Source organism: Octodon degus, unplaced genomic scaffold (assembly GCF_000260255.1).
Source record: "Octodon degus isolate 3935 unplaced genomic scaffold, OctDeg1.0 scaffold00102, whole genome shotgun sequence".
In the NCBI taxonomy this organism is placed as follows: domain Eukaryota; kingdom Metazoa; phylum Chordata; class Mammalia; order Rodentia; family Octodontidae; genus Octodon; species Octodon degus.
In genome coordinates, this window is record NW_004524678.1 from 4403181 (window position 1) to 4424614 (window position 21434).

At 39.8% G+C, this 21434-nt stretch overlaps 1 protein-coding gene across 3 annotated transcripts in view; it reads right to left on the minus strand.

Annotated features, from left to right (window-relative positions):
- Atl1 (atlastin GTPase 1) overlaps window positions 1-21434 on the minus strand; it is a 94824-nt gene that overhangs the window by 67605 nt on the left and 5785 nt on the right. For 2 of the 3 annotated variants that reach the window (XM_004638760.2, XM_004638759.2), the window contains exon 1: window positions 10403-10657. In XM_004638760.2, coding sequence (XP_004638817.1) covers window positions 10403-10436 — 34 coding nt within the window. In that variant the 5' untranslated portion in view covers window positions 10437-10657. Of the gene's footprint in view, window positions 1-10402; window positions 10658-21434 lie in introns of those variants that run through there. The other variant, XM_023723757.1, reaches the window with a different exon arrangement.

Sequence of the window (21434 nt, forward strand, 5' to 3'; positions counted from 1 at the left end):
CTTTAAAATAAAATAACTGATGTCCAAAAAATAAATAAATAAAATAAAATATTTTTAAAAAAAGAAAATATATGAATATACTGGGTTTTTTTTGTTTGTTTGTTTGTTTTTTGCTGGGGGAACGGGGGATTGAATTCAGGCCCTTGAGCTTGCCAGGAAAGCACTTATTCTACTGAGCCATCTCCCCAGCCAAAAATATATGAATATAAACATCCAAGAGGTTCAACAAATTCCAAGATGACAACATAAACATAAGAATAAGACCAAATTATAATCACACTGTTGAAAAATAAACACAAAATTTTGAAAAGAATAAGACATAAATGACTTATTACATACAAGGAAATGTCTATAAGGTTATCAGTAAGTTTCTCAACAGGAATTTTGGAAGTCAGAAGTCAATGGGCTCCTATTTTCAAATTACTAAAAGAAAATACAAAAAAACCCACAGTCAACCAAGAATCCTACATCTGCTAACAGTATTCTTCAAATTAAAGTTGAGTAAATTCATTACTGATATGCCTGCCCATAACAAATAATGAAATGTTGAAATGAAAGGCTATTAGACAGTAACTCAAAGTCTTATTAAAAAATAAAAATCTCAGCAAAATGAAAAAATATAAGGAACTACAAACATCAGGATATTTTTACAATAAATTATAAATCTAATTTTTATTTTTAATGTTTTAAAAGAATGATGCATTTAAAAAGCACTTATTAGTATAAAAGCAAGTACTATTATAACTGTAGTTTGTAATTCCACATTTTGTTTTCCACAGAATTTAGGAAACGAATACACTTTTTAAAATTATTATTAGTTTATGGTTTGGGACATACAATATATAATAAAAATGTATTTTTATGACAACAACTGAAAGGTATGGGTGAGATACATAAATGAACAGAATTCTGGTACTTTACTGAAGTTACACTGATATAAATTGAAATTAATACTATAATCTTAGAACGCTAAATATCTCCACAGTCACTACAAAGAAAATAGCTATAACATATTCACAAAGGGAAAAGATAATTAAAATATTCTACTATAAGAAGTCTACTAAACACACCATATGACAATAATGTAGAAAATGAGGAACAAATAAGCTATAAAGAATATTAAAAGCAAATGACAAAGTGAAGAAGTCTTCCTCAATAAATTACTTCAAATGTAAATGAATTCAAGCCTAGTCAAAAGACAGAAACCGATAAAGGATTTTAAAAAATAACAACAGCAAACAAAAGCCCTTATCCTACTATGTGTGGCTGTCAGTCTGTCAGTGTTCCATCACTTAGATGTACTATCCGACACACATAATATAAAGAAGAGGCTTAATTTGCCCCATGGGTGGCTGGCTTCAAGACAGACAGATGGACGATCAGGGCCCAGAGAGGCTACTTATCTCATGGCTTCCAGGAAGTAGAGAGAAAAGGGCAACTGCCCTCCAAAGGCATGCCTGTGGCCACCTAACTCTTCTAACCATTCTCCATCTACCAACAGCACATTCGATCCGCTAATGATGGAGTGCCCCAAGGTCCATGGATGACATCTAAGGTATCTTTTTTTTTCAGTACCAGGGATTGAACTCAGGACCCTGCGCTTGCCAGGCAGGCACTTATTCTACTGAGCTATCTCCCCAGCCTCCTCCACTGATGAGAGTGCCCCAAGATCCACTGATGACAGAGTGCCCCAAGATCCAATCACTTGCCAAAGGTTCATTTCTAAATAACTGACATTTTTGGAAGACATTCTAGATCTAACCTATAACTATCTACATGAGACTCACTTCATAGACTCAAACAGATGGAAAGCAAAAGAATGAAAAATAGTCCATGCAAATAGTAAACAAAAGAGAGCGGTAGTGGCTGTACTGTACTTACATTAAGTATATTAAGTCAAAAAGTTGCAAGAGGCAAAGAACAGCATGTTTTCATAAAATACATTTTATTTTAAATATACTCTTTGTTAAAATAAAAGGAATATACAATACTACAAACATTGACATGTCTAATAGCAAAACCATCAAAATATGGGCAGCAAAAATTGACAGACTTGAAAGGAGAAAGTCTACAATATAGATGGAGATTTGAAAGCCCGACACCTAATAATAGATAGAACAACAAGATAGAAGATAAGTCAGGAAATAGAACACCTGAATTATATCATGTGCCAGCTAGATCTAAGAGACACACATAGATAACTCTATCTGGCAACAATAGAATATATACTCTTCTCAAGAACACATGAGGGTTAGCCAGATAGCTCAGCGGACTAAAGCGCCTGCTTGGGCAGACGCAGGGACTGGGGGTTTGATCCCCTGAGTGCAGGGCCAGCCCCCCCCCCCCAGCACTGAAATGGCTACTGTGACTGGGCGTGGTGGCGCATGCCTGTAATCCCACTGCTTGAGAGGTCAAAAATAGGAGAATTACTACAAGTCCTATGTAGTAAGACCCTGTACACCCTGTACTAAATATATTTTAAAAAAGAACACATGAGATTGTTTACAGTATATTATTTTAGGTCACAATTTAAATGTCAATATATTCTAAAAGACAAAAGCTATGCCAGGTGTCTTCTCCGACTGTCCCCCTCGGGCCACTCCCTGTTCAGTCCGCTTGCCGACTACCATTCGGTGAGCGGCTCTCCTCCGCCACGCCCTTCCACCATGACGTTTCTGCCTTGGAGCGAGCAAGCCAGCCAGGGACCGAATCTTTTGAAAAGTAATCCAAATCAAACTTCTCCTTTCTGAAATTGTGAGTGTCAGGATATAGTCTGAAACTGGGAACAGGACTAAAGCGCCTGCTTAGGGAGAGCGCAGAGGCCAGGGTTTGATCGGCAGCCTGCCACGCCGGCCCCACCCCGGGGGAGCGCTGAGACTGACTGAGACAGGGCGTGGTGGTGCGCGCCGGCAATCCCAGTACTTGGTTAGTTGAAAACAGGAGAATCACTGCAAGTCCGACCTATGTAGTGAGACCCTGTAGATCCTGTACTACATACATAAAAAGAAAAAGAAACTGGGAACAGAAAAAAAACTAGAAAAGCACAAATGTGTGGCAATTAAAATCAAGCCTACATCGTCCAGTAGTCCATAATAGCAGTGGGTTATCTGTACGACTGGCAATGTCAGAAGTTGTTGACTTGAGCCCTTTACAGCTCAGCATATTAATATGCCTTTACTTTTCATACCTCTTTATTATACTTTTTGGCAGGATGGTTAAGACCAAGATAAAGCAAGACCTATATAACAAGAGATGTAACTTTTATATCTGATGAGGTCAGTCAAGTCCCTTCAGGATTTACCCTGAAACCCTGTACCACAGATTGTTGATCTTTTTGTCAGTGTCAGCCATGTGGATGAGTCACAGCCATTGCTTGACCAATTTGCTTTCTGGGAAAGCCTGAGAGAATGTTTTCTCTCCGTGTGACTCTCCTTAGGCACACTCTACATCATCCATCACTTTCCTCTGTGGGCCCATAATCTCCTTGATCAGAAAATTTGGGACACCACTGAGATACAGGATGTTACAGTACAGGTTCTCTAATGTCCCGAGTCCTCACTGGCCTTGAAAGGTCTGCAAACTTAAGTTGTTAACTCTCCAGAAGAGAAGCTTAATGATTACCCTATAACATAAGTAGGAATTCAGTGAGAAGAAAGATTTGTACTAACAGTATTTGGACAGGATAACATGTCTGTATCCCGTACCATGAATAACCACTAGGAAGACAACAATATGCAATGTATTAATTATTGAAACTGTCCTACTAATTGGTTTTGAAATTGTCTCATTGCTATTTGTTTCTGAATAAAATTAATTTCAAAACAAAACAAAACAACAACAACAAAAAACCCTAAATAATCAAAGGAGAAATCACAGGTAAATGAGAAAATCAAATGCCAAGTAAAGCCATGTTATACCCAACAGAATCACTTTCAAAGTAACAGTGTTGGCAAGAATATTGAAAATTTGGAATCTGAATGGACCAATGTTGAGAATGCAAAATGGCACAGTTGCTATGGAAAACAACATGGCAGTTTCTCAAAAAATTTAAAAATAGAATTACCAAGTGATCAAGCAATTCCGCTTCCGGGTATATACCCAATAAAATTGAAATGGCATCCAACAGTTATTTGTACAACAATGTCCACAGAACCATTATTCACAATCTGTAAAGTGTAGAAGCAATTTAAATATCAACAGATGGATAAGCAAAATGTGATATATACATGGAACATGCTATTACTCAGCCTTATAAAAGAAGGAAATTATGGTATACATTACAACATTGGTAAATCTTGAGGACATGTACCAAAGGAACAATCCAATCACAAAGTCAAATACTGTACCAAATATTGTACAATTCCATTTATATGAATAACTATAGTTACTCCACTATAAATAGAATGGTAAAGAAAGAAAATAAAACAGTAGTTTCTAGAAGCTGGGGGAGGAAGGGTGAGTTGTTTAATGGGTAAATAATTTCAGTTTGTAAGGTGAAGAATTCTCAAGATGGATAGCATTTATGGATATACAACAATATGAATGTACTTAGCATTACTGAATGGCATACTTAAAAATAATTATGATGGTAAAACTTCTGTGTGTTTTCACCCTAATAGAAAAATGAAATGTAAAAGTTTTAAAGTACATAAGAAAATAATTTTTAAAATTGAGGCAAGGGTAGATTTCTTAAAATACAAAAAGTATAAACCAATAGATACAATATTGATTAAATCAGTTGCCCAATTATTAAAAAAGCAAAATCATTTCACAAAAAAAATGAGACTTTTTTGATAATCAAAAGTACTTATAGGGCTGGGGAAATAGCTCAGTAGAATAAAGTGCTTGCCTGAGAAGCGCAAGGTCCTGAGTTCAATCCCCAGTACCACAAAAAAAAAAAAAAAAAAGTACTTACAGCCAAAATAGTTACAGAATTTATACAAGGCAAGAGGAAAAGATCACCTAATTAAAAATTTAAAATGGACAAAGGGTAAACAGACATAGAGCAGAAAATATGAATAACCAGTAATATATTAACATATGCTTATACGTCACAGATAATCTGTCAAAGACAGAAATGGTAATGAGTTATCATTTCATATTTATTACAATACCAACTATGGGTAAGGACATGGAGTGAACAAACCTATTTTTTTGGAAAAATATATTTTTTAAATCCTAACTTATATTAGATTTTTAAATTTTTTTTATGTATTTAGTATAAGGTCTACAGGGTCTCATCACACAGATCAGATTCATAGTGATCCTCCTGTTTTCTTCCTCCCAAGTGCTGGGATTACAGGTGTGCACCACCAAGCCCAGTGTTAATCGCAATCTCAGCGCGTTCGGGGGTGTAGCTGGTTTGAACCCCCAGCCTCTGTGTTTGCCTAAGCAGGTACTTTAATCTGCTGAGCTATCTGGCTGGCCCTATATTAGGTTCTTTAAAACACAAAACTAAATAAAATTAAAACTAAATAAATGCCCCGGCTCAAAAAAAAAACAAAAAAACTAAATAAATGTAAAACACAAAACTAAATAAAAGTAAAACACAAAACTAAACAAAAAATATATTTTAAAACTAAATAAAATATACTATTTAGGGCATATATGTTTATTTATAATAAATTATAAAAATGACCAGGGGAATAAAAGCACTAAATTTATAAAAATGGTTCCTGTTAAGGAGACATAAGAAATGGCAAACTACTGAGAAAAGTCTATTACTTCAGCTGGGCAATAGGATACCCAGGTGCTCATTATTTAAACTGAACATGCGTATTTCACATTTTTTTTTTGTATATAAAGACCTTTCATAAGAATTTTTTACATAAAAGGGAAAACCCTCTAATGTTTTGTACCAGTGGGAGTATCTTCTGGCGGGTCACTTGTCCAGTGATTGCATCTTCTAGCCCACTGTCTAGTCTGGCTGTAAAGATAATGAGGCACAGAGTTTCTGAAAGGGGCAAAAATGTAGCCTGCAAGTCATCAAGACATATATTCAGTGTATAAAAAGTATTTGAAAAAAAATTCAGGTATCGCAAATTAAATGAGAAAAACGTGAGAAAGAAATCTACGGTAATGTCAGACAGTATATTAGAAATTTTATTTTGTCTTAGGAGGATGAAATGTTTAGAAAATGAGGTAAGTTAAAAGGAACACACTCTCATTTTAAGAAAAACACAAATCAGCCAATTAGAAAAGAAAGAAGATCAAGGGGATTGTTTCCAATCTTTCCTCAAAGTCAAATCAAAAACCTAAAACTTAATTTCCAAAAATACCTTTTCAACAATTGGATATTTCCTATATTCATTGTGCAGATAAGGTAGGGCTATTTTCATTTTTAGTTTGTTTTTTTTTTTTATTTAAGGCTGGCAGAGCTGACACTGTAGTGCAAACATGAGTTTTCTAAGTCAATATTGCATTGTCAGCTTCGGTCAAACTGTAGAAAACCCAAATTCCCACGTGGCATTAGTTTTTGAGAAACTTTAACAGAAACAGAAAAGTGTGAGCCTCTGTTTCATTTCTGGTGGTACGCAAGTTCCAGACCAGCTCTGAAAGACTGCTTTCTGGGCTACTGTTTCTGATACGCATCTGTCCCCTTTATTTTCCACACTAGCACATTCTTTGCCTATTTTTCTAGACCCAAGTGATCAAGTTTATAGAGAATTGATTTCCTCTATCAGTTGAATACTAGATTGGCTCATTGTGACACCTCTTGGCATGCTAGTCTAGTTTCTTGTTCTCATCACATAGACTGGAAGTATTTAATCCTGAATTTAGACACTGACTTGGAATTATGGTACCTCTGACGTCTCTGGCGCTCTCAAATCTCTGATTCTTTACATATTAAAATAGGAATAATAAGTCTTATCTTCTTAGAATTGACTTTTAAGTGCTTACAGATACTCAAACTCCACTCCCACCCTCCACCCCAGTATTGAGGATTGAAGCCAGGACCTTCATGCTGAGCTATATCTCCAAACTTTGTTTTGTTTTGAGTCAAGGTCTTGCTGTCTTGCTTATTTGCCTAGCCTGCATCAGCCCCCCAACCCGTGTGATCAGGTACAGGTATGTGCCCCCATTGCCCAGCTTCACACTTAAGCACTGATGTGGGTATAGGAGTGGGGGGGAGTCTCAGTTCAGTTTACACAACTGCTTCTTAGTTGTGTCTCTTCAAACACTAACCCCCAACTCTGGTGGACAGCAGAAATGCCTTTTCTTTTCTAGCTTCCAGGATCCTGGCAAGACCTACCAATTCTCTTGCTCTTCAGTAAGAATAATGCCAGTTTCACTGCCCTACAAGATACTGCAAATATCTGCTTCTCCTGGAATCTGAGGTTTGAAGACTTCTAGGGGTTCTGGAACAAAGTGCAAATAAGTATCCCTCAAAGATTTCTTGTTACTCTTATCTTGGTGTTCTTAGGCTTGAAGAAGGATGACTAGGATAGATTAGGCAAATGTAGGGATAAAAAACACTTGTTTTGCTTATTTTTCTTAAATGATTAACATCCCTACGTGCCGAGTTGAACAGGGATTTGACTCAGATTTTTCAGGTAAAAAGGGAGACAAAAAATTGACTTTCCCTATCTACTTTCTACCTATCTTTATTTCTTCTATTCTATCTCACGAAGTTCTCACTGTCTTCTTTTTTAGGCTATCACCAGACTGTTTTTTCATTGGAAACCTCTGGCTTTCTTAAGGGCCTATTTCTCTCTATTACCCTCACACATTTTTATAAAAGCCCAATTCTTTTATGAAAACACTTACATTATCACGTTACAGAAAGTAAATTACAAACCAAGAACCTCTCTACTTTCAAACCTCAGTCCTTTAGCAAATGACTTTTGCCTATTCACATAACCAACCTGGGTTTTATTCGTTTTTAATCTATAAAACAGGGAATAATATGTCCTAGACATATAATTACTAAAGAAGCTCTAGACTAAATACAACAACACAGGTGAATACACTTTGAAAACTAGTTTTATGCAACACAGAAAATATTGTCCATTCATTGAAGAAGCAGTATAGAATAACAGTGAAGCTGAAGATAAAAGAATCAAAACTTAAGCTGCCAGATGGAACCTTGGTTCTATCATTTACTAGTACTACCTTTTAACATATAAAATGAAGATTATAGTATTTACCCCATATGATATTAGCTCAATGATATCAGTATCATTAGTAACTACTGTGTGTTAGATATTGTACTAGGGTATACAACCACACCACCCTGAATGTACCCAATTTCGTCAGATACTGTACTAGGTACAGGTAAGAAAATGACAGACATGGCTAACATATTTGATAAAGTTTCTATCTCCTATGTTGTATATTACAATTTTAAATCATTTGTGTTATATATACCTCAAGGTAAACAAAAATCCACATTATAAATAATTTCTATAGTACATCAAGTTAAAAATACCACAATTCCACTATGTCTTTTTCTGTAAAAATTTCCAGTGAGTATACAATGACTCTGGCATTTCTTTTCCTAATATATTACCTGAGTTAGAACTTTCTGAGGACTCTTGAATAGACTGAGATATGATTATCACACATAAATGAGCTAAAATAGTGTTTCTCAAACTAACATCTAAAGATCTTCTACTTCTAAGTAAAAGAAAGCTTTCGAGGCCCTACTTCAGATCTATTGGTAAAAAACTGACTATAAGGTGCAGGAATCTGTACTTCCAGTAAGTTCTTAATGTGATGTTTATGCAATCCCATGTGAGAATCACATTCTCAAAAGTGTGTATGGGGGGTAGGGGTCCTGTTACTGAAGAAATCTGTAACCAAATACTGAATAATGATCAAACCATCACAAAAGAGTAAAAAAATATCCTCAGAATAAAATTCCACATGCCTCTCTTTTAATAGGTGGGAGTCAGCAATCCACAGAGATTAAGAATGACTTGAACAACTGTATCTTAACTCAGAATATTCAAGAAACTCCTCCACAGGTCAAGGGAAAGGGTGGAAAGGGGACACTGAAAAGAAGTAAAGAAAACAGTTTACTGCAGTAGTTACGTCTACTAAAATGGGGGATTGATGATTTCTGAAAATAGAACTACTTTCTCAAACTCAGCTGACCAAAGAAAGAGCTCCCTGCTCCCACTCCACTGCTTCCATAAAGCTCAGATAATTTCTCAGACATAAACCTTGCTATTTGGGGGTCAATTTGATCCTGTGACCTTGTGAAAAACCAAAAACAAGGAGGAGGGTGACTTTTCGATAAAAATAAAATCGAACAACCAGTTAACATCTATGCCTTTTGGTGAAACAGTTAATAGAAGGGATCTCACTAGACACTGAAGAGAATCGCACAGCTCTGAACACTTAAGAGTGTGATCTTTCAAAATAATAATTCAGCTCTAACAAAATAGTTCTCTGTCCACCAAGCCACAGTAGTCTGAGACCCGCCCTGGTTCCGTTAATAAAATGGCTTTTGGTTCCTAGATTGCTGGTAAATTAAGCACTAAGCCTGCGAGTAAAATCAGGAGCCCAGAGCGCCCAACCTGCCCACACTCACCATCCAGAACCGGGTCTGGAGCAGCGGAGCCGGCGGGCGGGGCCGACTTCTCCCGCATGGCCGCGCCGGCTCTTCTCCGCCTGCGTGAGCACCGCCCACCCATTCCTGAACCCACTGGGCCTAGCCTCTCCCTTCCCCTCCCTTGGCCTGGTGCTGAATCATGAGCCCAGCATCTCCAAAAGGTAAAATCAAAGAACAAAGCCACAGAGCGGGGGTGGGATGGGGGGCGCGTCTGAATGGGGCAGCTGGTGCGGGTGGAGCAGAAGGCTAGAAACCACAACTCTGCTTTCCTTTTTCCAAAATCCCCTCACTCAAACCCCAAACAAACAAACAAAAAAAAAAAAACAAACACTGCAGCAGGGACTACTAAGAGGGTGCCCCTTGTCTGATTCATTGTTCCAACACATTGCCCAGAGCCCCGTTGGGCCGGCAGCTCACGTGCCCGGGAAGGGGGGGCTGGGGTTCTGCCTGCTGGAGATCAGACGCTGGCCCCTTTCTGCAGGGCAGCGACAGCCCCTTGCCCACTACGGGCGCCATCCTTCCAGCCAGTCCCTAAGGCGGCACCCAGAGTCCCCGCAGGCGCAGGCGCCGGGTGGGTGCTGTCCAAATGCTGGGCGGAGGCGGGCGCGGGAAGAGGGGCCACGCAGGCCTGGTCTGTACCCCGCAGCGGCAGCCCTCGCCCCCAGCAGAGATCCCCCAACACCGCTCGGCCATGGTTCCTCTGTCCCGGCCCATCCAGCTCAGCAGCAGCCCCCTCCCAGCCGTGGACGCTGGCACCACACAGCCCTGGGCCCTCCTTGGTCCTCGAAAGCCAAAAGCAGAGGCCAGCCCCAGGGCGGGCTGCAGAAGTTACCAATGCCTACTCACCCCAGCTGTTCCTGTCCCTGCGGTTCTTGGCCATGGTGGTCCGCGGGCTGGGGGCGGCGAGGCACTGTCACTGCGCTGGCTGTGGCTGGCGGTGGCAGGCTCTGTGCCCGCACTGGGCGCAGCTTGCTGAGACTCTGAGGATGTTGCTGTGGCGCTAGAGGAAGGAGTGGGGAGGGAAAGGGAGGAGAAAGCGGATGAACCACGCTCAGCATCACCAGCTCGAGTTCACACAAACACCAGCGTCACACCCTCCCTGCCTCAGCCCACCCCAGAGCGCGAAGACAGTGACAGACGATGTACTGCAACATTCCAACGGAAAACACACACACATAAACGGGCCCGCCTCATACACACTCTCTCAGAGAAGCTTACAGCACTACCTAGTGACAGCAACACACACACACCATATACTGCATTATTCTGGGTGTTCAAACACCTGCTTCCTCTAGGACCATTACCCATTGGCATAGGCATGCTGGCAACATTTATACAGCTGTAGTAGGTAAAATAATCGACATTTATGCACTAAGCATCTTTTTTTTTCCACTGTAAAGCCTAGGTCATGTTAGTAAAGAGGGCATTCTATATTTTTGATATATATAATGAGCAGGTTTACAATTTAAATTAGATAAGCAAAGTTTGTATCAAGAAGAGCAATATAAATTGGAGAGTCATCATACTCTAACTAGCTCAACATCTAGTGGGCAACATTTCCCACTACATCTGTAGAGGTCTACAGTTTCAGTCCAGTAGCAAATATTTGAGGAAAATCATAATTCACAGTCTGGGTGGATGTTGGCAGTAACTGAGGCTGCAGACAATTATGAATGAAAAGCGAAAGGCAGCACCTCTTAAAAATATTAATTTCTTCCTTTTTGCTTTCTTTCTGTCTACAACTGGGCTGTCAGCTCTTTAGAAACACTGACCCACTTCAGCCCATGCTTCACTCCTGTTTTCTCTTGCATTTGGTTGCTGCCATGCTCTCTACAGATTGGTTCTTCTTAGAGCACCTCTAGCATCCCAATGACCAGATCCATGCTCTGCTAATTGCTCACCATAAGCAGCTCCCCTCTCTGCACCCCCTTAACACAGTTCATTCTGATGGCTTCACACAGGACCTCCCAGCTGACTTCACAAATCTGTAAGTCTGAAGAATTATTAACTGCCTGAGGTTACTGCTACTTTGTTTTCCACTGACATTCCAAAATCAAAATGGATCTCTCACCTATCACTACCAAATCTTATGCATTCCATATTGCAGTTACTGTATTTCCCCCAATGAGACTCTTCTATTAATTTTTGCTCTGAAAGATGCAATATGGCTTATTTTAGGGGATGTGTTATTACTACTTATACAATAATCTACATTTAACCATGTACAACAATCTACATTTAGTCATTTATTCAGGTATGGCAATCTACATTGATTCAAACAGCCAAAATCTTTTGGAGCATTGTCACAACTCTCCAAACTCCAAGGTCTAGCCCTGAGTTCTTTTTTTTAAAAAAATAATTTTATTGAGAAACAAATAGCAATGAGACAGTTTCAAAACCGATTACTAGCACAGTTTCAATAATTAATATTTTGCATATTGTTGCCTTAGTGGTTATTCACTGTACGAGATGCAGATATGATATCCTGTCCACAAACACTATTAAATCAAATCTCTCTATTCATTGAATTAAGAGAATGCAGCTGTATATCCTATTTTGAGTATACAGATACAAAATGGTCGTTCATTTGCATCCCCCCTTTTTGGTTAGTTTTGTCAGAGATGGGTATTCCATCATCATTTAAATATTATAACTGCGTGAATTCAGCAAAATATTCCAACATAGGCCAGTAGTCCATAATAGTAGTGGGTTTTCCGTAAGACTGGCAATGACAGAAGTTGTTGACTTGAGCCTTTCACAGCGCAGCAGCTCTGGGTTTTTGTTACTCCATCCCTGTAGGACCACTGGCCCCAATCTCAGGTCCAACAGCAGCAGTCTCCTTGAAGGAGCACTTCTCATCCATGAGGCTGGGGCATCGAGTACATTGTCAACACAGCTGCTGGTGATTTTACCCAGGGATCCTTCATCCAGGTCATGTCTTCAGTTACAGTTTATATTGTCATTTATTTTAAGCATTAGTACAATTTTTTTTGTCTTGTTGAGACAGAGTTTCATGACACTGTTCAGAATGGCCTTGAACTCACTATATAGCTCAGGCTGGTCTCAAGCCTGTGGCATCCTCCTGCCTCAGCTTCCTAAGTTCTGGAATTACAGGCATGCCCCACTATGCCCAGAAATGCATTAATTCAATATATCCATCATGTGTTACAACAGATGTACTACACGTGTCCGTCTGACTGACAATCTTAACTGGGGTTTATTTTTAAAGGAGGGCTTTATAAGTGTTTTATTCTATCCTATTCTAGTCTAAGCATCTTGAAAAAATCATGCTAGGGCTCGACTTCCAGGTAGATTTTATTTTGGGGGAACAGGGTAGCTGTTATGGCTACTTCAGCACTGAGGACTCTGTAAACCAAGTTTGCATTAGGTGTTAAGGGAGACTATGTTCAACAGAATGGCACTCTCCAACAATAATGGACAACTGGAAGACAATTTATCTCACCCCTCTAATTATGAACCAAGTCCACAGAACAAAACAGTATGTTCTGCTTTTCACTTGGTATTCCTTTATGCTAATTCTCAGCTCCTATTCCAACCTAAGAAACCCTTTCATTTAAAAAAAAAAAAAAGTATAGTGGATTCCTGTAGAATCTGCTGAAATGGATTCCAGAAAAAAAGAGGAAGAATGGGAGGAGGAGGAGGAGAAGGAAGAGGAGAGGAGCAAGGAGAGGAAGGAAAATATGTAATTCAGTATTTATTGAAAATAATTAAAAATTGATTTCTAAAAATACTTTCCCTTTGTAATTAATATGTACTCACTAGAAAAATACTCCAAGACAGCACTACACAAAAGCTTCAAAACATAACTGCAACATATTAGCTTTTGGGTTTGTTTTTGTACTGTTGGCCAAGAACCTTTCAACTAATGATATTTATCTATTTATTTTTATGTATTTTTTAGTACAGGGTCTACAGGATTTCACTACAAAGATCAGACTCGTGATCGTCCTGATTTCAGCCCCCTAAGAGCTGGGATTACAGATGTATGACACCACGCCCAGTTTCAATCACCATCCAGTGCACCCCGGGGGCAGGGCTGGCACTGTATGCCGGGGATCAGTGGAACCCTTGGTCCCTGTGTCTGCCTAAGCAGGTGCTTTAATTCACTGAGCTCTCTTGCCAGCCCTTCAACTAATGATTTTAGTATCGCTGGCATCCTTATCTGAGGCAATTTTACAGTAATTATTTTAAATAGGGATTTTAAAATAATTCTATAATTTTAATTATAATTATAGCTACCATTCTCTTTTACACCTTTGTTGAGTATCACTATGGATTCAAGAATCTTAAAAACAATTCGTGACTGTTGTTATTCATTATTTCCCCTATTCTTTTTAATGCTCATAAGTCCTTAAGTTAGCCAAATAAGAGACCCTTGGAGTCAGCGACTGCCCACTGCTTTCATGTGCCTAATTTGTCTTTAAGCACTTCCTTGTTTTCTAGAACCAGGAAATATTTCAGGTTTTTTCTTATATTCTCCCTACCTCAGAACTAGAATTATCATTTCTCCAGGAAGCTGTCACTCCCTATAATGAGAAAAGGCATTTAGAAATCAAGATCTGGATGCTGGTTTATGCTCATTGGTTGCTGAAGTGTTTATTTCTGGACATTGCTAAGCACTGCATTATTATGCATTAATATGCATTATTAGAAGACATTTTTTAAATCATAGATCTAATCAACTCTGAGGAAATACTTCCAACAATATGAAAATGGAAATATACATTGTTACTTATGGCAGAATTTCTTAACTATTTATACAATTAATCTGCACAGTGGGATAGTATATAGCTATAAAACAAGCATACAGATCTTTATGAAGTTAATAAGGAATTTCCAGTCTGTTAGATGTGGGGAAAGGGGGATCAAAGGGCTAACAATATGCCCTTCCTATACAAAAAGAGAAGAACACAGAAGACGTTTCATCTGTGCAAAATAAATCCAGCAAGAATAAACCAGAAGCCAATGAGGCTGGTGACTCACAGGAGACAAGCAGGGTGGAAACAGAAGGAGCATTGGAACAGGCTAGCAGGGCATGAGCTATTTCTCTAGGTATAACCTGCTGATATAGCTCTGACTCTTAGAACTATGTTGCTGCTTCACATTCTCCAAAATAAATAAACAACTAATATTAATCAGGCCCTAGAGAGAACTAAAATAATTCATTGCAAGCAGTCTTTTCAAAAGTGAACCTGGCTGGGGAGAAGACTCAGTGGAATAAGTGCTTCCCTGGCAAGCGCAAGGGCCTGAGTTCATCCCCCGTTTCACAAAAAAAAAAAAAAAAAAAGTGAACCTAACTGTATTACAGTTAAATAATATTTAACTATACTGAAGAATTTAGAAAGTAGTATTTTTATTGTGTGCTACAAAACTAAAGACAAAAAGAACTGTATATAAGTATTATACTCTGTAAATTTTTTTTCCACCAGCATACATGGGCTGGAAGCTATGAAATTACTTTGTATATACTTAGGATTGAACAAATATCTGTTGCATAATAAGCACCAGCATTCTCTCTATTGCAGATAAGTTACAATAAGAAAAGGAGGATACAAATTAATGTGCGACCAAGAGGTACTGAGAGGTATTAGTCTAATACTAAAGAAAGAGGAAACAGACACTGGAAAATAACCAGAAGACGTTGCTTCAAGGACAAAGGCTGCTGTCTCCTATTCTCAGTGTGTTGCTTTCTTCTCCAATTCTGGCTGCTATCATGGGCCCAAAAATGGCTTTTGCCATTTCAGATGTCAGAGGCAGGTAACCACACCTACAGACAGAAAAGGCACAGTTGTGTATGTGTGCCTTCTTAAAAGCAAGACTAGCCTTGCAGAAGCACTGCCCAGACTTCACCTCACGTGTCACTGTCTAGAACTGTCTAAGCCTAAAGCATTCCCTTAACAAGAGAAATAAATCTAGACCACTGATGGCAAATCTTTTACAGACTGAATAAACTGTAGCCCCAAACTCACACATTGATTGCAAAATGTCAACACTGTACTGTAATTAAATCTGAATACAGATTTTAGTTTAGAAAAACTTATACAGTAACATCTTTTGTCTTAAAAACACAACAACTTTGATGATACAAACAGCTTTTGATCTGAAAGGATCACAGTTTGCATTTGGTATGCTTGTACATAATTATGATCTATGCTGTTGTATATATACTGGTAATTAGGCTTGCATGTCACCAGAGAGAGTTTTGGCGTGGCACAGATTCACCAATGGCCTAGACCAAGATTTCCCCAGCCTGCAAGGATTGGAGGAAGGTGTCAATCTGCTGATGGACATGGCCATTTGGCAAAAATCAACAAAACTGTAAATCTAAGAGGAGAGGAATACCCAAGGGAAAACCAGAGCTTTCATTTTCCATTACTCACTACTACCACCTAATCTGGTAGCATGACCAAAACTTTGCTCCCACAGCCTCAAGTTCTTACTGGTCATATCGTCACTGGGTTGCCCCAGGTTCCCACTGTCCAGTAATACTGGACATGTAAACACGAGCAGCCCTCTGCTGCATGCCTGGATTCCAGAGATAGTTTTCCTGTTCCTTTTGTGAGCAAAAATGAAGTCTCAAGATCATTAGGATTGAGCATCCAAACCAGTACAATGTCCCCCTCTAACTATTAGTTCAGTGGTCTGGAGAACTCAAGATGACCAGGTAACAGTTTCAATTTCCTATTCAGAACTGTGACTGTTCTGTCACAGTATTATCTCTTTGGTACTAAAGTTTTCAATGAACCGATCAACTCCAATTGTTAAAACTGTTGATTTATTTAATAGAGCTTCAAATAATCATATTAGAAACTAAGGACAATGAACAATCAATGTACAACAGAACTACCTTTATCTTGATTTTATGAACACTGATCCAATCTTTAACAAATGAGTATACAACTTGGCATTTACCATGTCTACTACTACTACTGGACCAAAGATAAATTTTTTTCCAAAGATAAAATATTTAAAGGCAACTCCATACATGTCAAGGTTTTTCCTCATAAATGATCACCACCTTGAGTAATACCACATATCTGAAATACAAGCCTGTGTCAGCGGAACTAAGGACCCACATAACCTATGGCAGCCAGTCTGCCCCTCCTGCCTAGCTTAGGCCCACACTAGCTGGCTTCCTGGGAGAAGGAATAGACAAGTTCTGAGTGTCAAGCACATTTAGCAAGGAGCACAATCATCCAACTCAAGAATCCTCATTCTGAGATAATTCCATAATTCTAAAACAGCAACTTTACAAACTCCACAAACAAGGGGTCTTGCAATATTGCGCTCTCATGAACTTTGATTTGTTGTCCCCTGATCAAAGCTGACCATTACTATCTTAAGGGTGGACTCAGCACTAAAAGCTTCTCAATATGGTGGATTCATCTAAATTCTTCAAACAATAACCTGTTCTCTGCACCATGGCTATTGAAAAAATCAGCTACAGAGAAATCCTCATTGTTGTTTTCTTTAAGCTATGTAGTTTTTAAAGAAGGGGCTGATCTTTCTCAACAGAAGAAGTTTCAGGCTTGCACTGCTCTTTCTTTCTTTTCTGTTCTTTTCCTTGAGGCAAGATTTCACTATGCACTTCAAACTGACCTTGAACTCACTTGGTAGTCCAGGATGGTCTCAAATTCAGCAGTCCTCTTGCCTGAGCCTCCCAAGTGCTGGGATTACAGGTGTGTGCCACCACACCTAGAAGGACTGCAATGCTCTTTGTGCTTCTGGAAGCATGCCAAGTCTAATGCCAAGTCTAATGTTACAGAGATAAACTTGTAGAGGACCACTAGGAGGGCTCTCCTTGAAAGAAGACCATTTGTCTCCCTGTTGGCTAAACCTGGCCCTAAGTCTGTGTATTGACAGGTACAGAGCTGGCTAAGATAATACTTTACCCCCTCAACTGGCTTTAAGCAACGCAATTGGTTCAGTCAAGGCGCTGATGTGTAGCCTTTGAAGCACAGGTCAGCAATGTTCCATGTTGGCTGAAACTGAGGTTCCAGAAAACCTATGATGTCTCAGGAGATGAAGGCCAGATATCAAAGCTGAAGCACCATCTAAAAACACTAAATGCTTCTTCAAACTGTGTTATGCAGATTCCTCCAAACTTAGAGGCCATTATCTGAATCCAGAATCCAGTAGTCCTCTGCATACCTCTCTCTGCATACTGCAGAGGTGCTACTGTGCCTCCTACCTAGCCCAGCTCAGAGCACTCACTTACTTCCCACCATTTTCACAGTCACTCAACCCTAAGCCACTTCTCGCTTCACAAATTAATAAAACCAGAATTCAGCCCAGGATTGAGGCCTTTGTTCTGCTTAGCCATTGTTCTGACTGGACCTGGGAACCCTTTGGCTTCCCACAATTATGGATACATTTTTATCTCTTTATTCTCTCCATGGGTTACATAAAATTGGTAGATTGGAATTACTCATCAGAATTCCAATAACTTTTCCCTGGGATTATAAATGTGACTCCTCTGGACCACAACAAGGCCAGAGTAGGCTATCTATGAAAATCATAGAGGAAAAGCTATAGAGAAAAAAATCCTTTCAGAGAGCCATTAGGAATAATGGAGGGCTGGGGAGATGGCTCAGTGGAATAAGTGCTTCCCTGGCAAAAAAAAGAAAAAAGGAATAATGGAAGAGGCCCTCCTACTCCTGCTCTTTAGTGTCAGACATATGCATTTTGAATATGGGGTATGAGGGTCAAGTCTTGATCTTGGTTACAGGGTCAAGTCTTCCGCCAACATGTTTAGAGGGGTCACCTCTTGGCGAGCACCCTAGCTGATCCTTCAAGAAACCTTTCCTGCATTTTATTAAACTAAGTGCTCCTGGGTGATGAGTTTGAGCTAAGATCAGCTAACTCTGTGGACATTACTGTGCTATCACACTTTCCTCACAGTCATCAGTCTAACCCGACACTTGTAATGCATTATGATGAAGACACTCTTCAAGCCCATTAATTGTGGTACTAGTAGGACTTCACAGTCAGGGAAGACAAACCTGTCTCTGGATATGTATCAATTCCTATGAAGATAAAGTGCTTTTCTCCCCTACAGTGGAAGGGATCTAATGTGATGAAATTGCCACCCACATGGCTGAGTCTCTGCAACGGCCTCTGCTATAAGAAGGTTAAACACTCCACAGCTGAATTACACCTGAATTACCAAAGAGAGGTCCATGTTGTTGAACCTGCTCTTAGCCTAATTCCTACCACCACACGGGCCCACGAAGAAGCTCTAGGGTGGCTGGGTAAACAGGACAACTGACATACATAGGGCAAATCATCTTTAAAATTGATGATCCAGGGGCCACAGAGATAGCTCAGTGGAGTAAGCGCTTCCCTGGCAAGTGTAAGGGCCTGAGTTCAATCCCCAGTTCCACCAAAAATAATAAATAATATTATTTATTCTAAAAAAATAAATAAAATAAAATTGATGATCCAAGATGGATGCCCTCTGGTAAGAAGTAACATGGCTCACAAATATTTTAACATTCTGGGCAACTATGAGAATCATTCATTATACCTTTTCTACTGACTTCCTTATCTCTCAATTTTTTTCTCTAAATCATTAACCAATCTGTTAGCTACCATGAATAAGTCAGCCCATTCATGTCTTAGGCCAACTTCCCTTGCTAACAAAGATGACAATTAAATGGACCATGTAAAGTTATGCCCATTGAGAGAGTTTCCTTCATCACTATCTTTCGGGGCTACCCCATTATGGAACAGGATCATAACTCAGTAGTGACTGCTTCAAAGTGGTGCTAGAATATCATTCAAATCACTGATATTCTAAATAGGTATCAATCACCTGGAAAGACACAAGTGAGTTAGTAGCCCAACCCCCAACAAAAGAGACCCTATCCCACATTCCAACCCCCAACAGGAAAAGACCCTGTCCCATATGTAATCTCATTGGTTGACCAGTTTTGTCCCACCTCCTGCCCACCTAAGCGAGTCCCCATTCTCTCTACCTTAGCCTCACATGGTTTTACACTATAAAAGTCCCTGGAAGAGACAGCTTCCTGGGGGAAAACTACCTGCTCGGGCCCCCCTCCTGTCCCTCTCTTGAACAGGAGCTTTCTTTCTCTTAATAAATATATTCTGCTCATAAAAAAAAAAAAATCACTGATAAACTAGGCCTTATTTTTTTCTTCCTCTAAGTGGCTATGAGTCCATAAATATGGGTTAGGGGGGAAAAAAAGATGGCAAAGAAGGGCAGACAAAATGGAAGTTTGTCCATGTAATTCACTTGTGCCTTCCAGACCATCTCAGGCTACCCCAGTGTATACTCTTGTATTTGAGAATGGAATTTGCAGTCCATGTTCAATTTGCTGAGTCCTAAAGCTCAAGTGTCAGGGCTGCTTGTACTACTACACAGCTCCTCATTAGGGCTGATGCTGTTCAAGGCCAGAGAAAACTGAGGGCTCCTAAGTTTACAGACTAAATGGCTCAAAGATCAGTGAATGCAGTCCGTTGTCTTCAAAATCCAAGCAGGTCAACCAAGTATTGTGCATTCTTCTTTGTGGCAGCTGATCTAAGGTACAGCACCAGAACTCCACTGGGTGTTAGAAATTTCAGTATTGTGGCAGGTCCCTGAACTGAGTTCCTATCTCATCCTCTGATATGAGTCTTTTGTTTTGAATTTGCTTGCTTGCTTGCTTTCTTCTCCTTCCTCTTCCTCTTCTTCTTTTTTTTTTTTTTTTCTTTTTCCCCCTAACAGCGTCTCGCTATGTAGTTCAGGCTGGCCCTGAACTCACTAGCTAGTCCAGGCTGTTCCTGAACTGGCAGGGATCCTCAGCCTCCTGAGTGCTGGGATTACAGGCATGTGCCACCACAGTTGGTGAGTTTTTAAGAGATGGGTTCTCTCAATGCTGTCCAGGCTGACCCCAAACTTCTGTGCTCAACCAGTCTTCCTGTCTAGCTTCCCACGTAGCTGGGACTACAGGCACATGATACAATAGCCAACACAATCATCTTTTTAAGACATCTAGGGTGGTTGCTGTTTCTTGTTCACCAGGTCTTTTTCTGTAATGTCACTATAATAATAGACTGTCATGAGGTCCAGCTGGGTAACAAGAAAATAATAGTAAGTAATCATCCTTAGAATGACAAAGAACAAAGAAGGTAAGACAACAACAGTGCATTCAACCACAGTCACGCAGAAGCACACTGCTTCTGATTACTCTTGCTGGTGGAAATGGAGAGTCAATGTGAGTTTCAAGTCAACAGCTACCTGTCTAGGTGCCAAGGGTTGTACTGATATGCTCTGGTAAAGGTCCTACTAGATGGTATCATCATAGTCAATGTGGCTATTTGTTATGCTTCACATGAGTCCCCCAAAGTTCATGGGCTAGAAACAATCTATAATGGAATAGTGTTGGAAGGTGGTTAGGTCATGAGGGCTCTGCTACATAACTGGTTTCATGTCAACACCTTAGCAGTGGGTTCCTGATAAAAGGACAGGTTTTCCCCTCTTTCCATTCCCTCTGATTTGCATGTCCCAGGGCTAGCTTGCCCTTCTACCTTCTGCTAAGGGATAAGCACAGCAAGAAGACTGTCACCAGATGTGGGCATCTGTTACATTTTCTTTTTCCCTAGCAGTCTCACAAGTCTCATGTGCTCATAGGTGGGGCTTTGGGGAGGTGACTGCATCATGGATGTGTAATACTGGATTGGTGCACTGATACATTTATAGCTGGGTATGAGGTTGAGAGGTAAAGTCTGGCAGGAAGAGGTAGGTCATTGTGGGCATCACCTGGAGGGTGTATATCTCTGGTCCTCCCTTGACTTCCTTCATTGCTTCCTGCCTGCCATGCCTTGGACTGTCTCTCCTCTCCCCTGCTCTACTGCC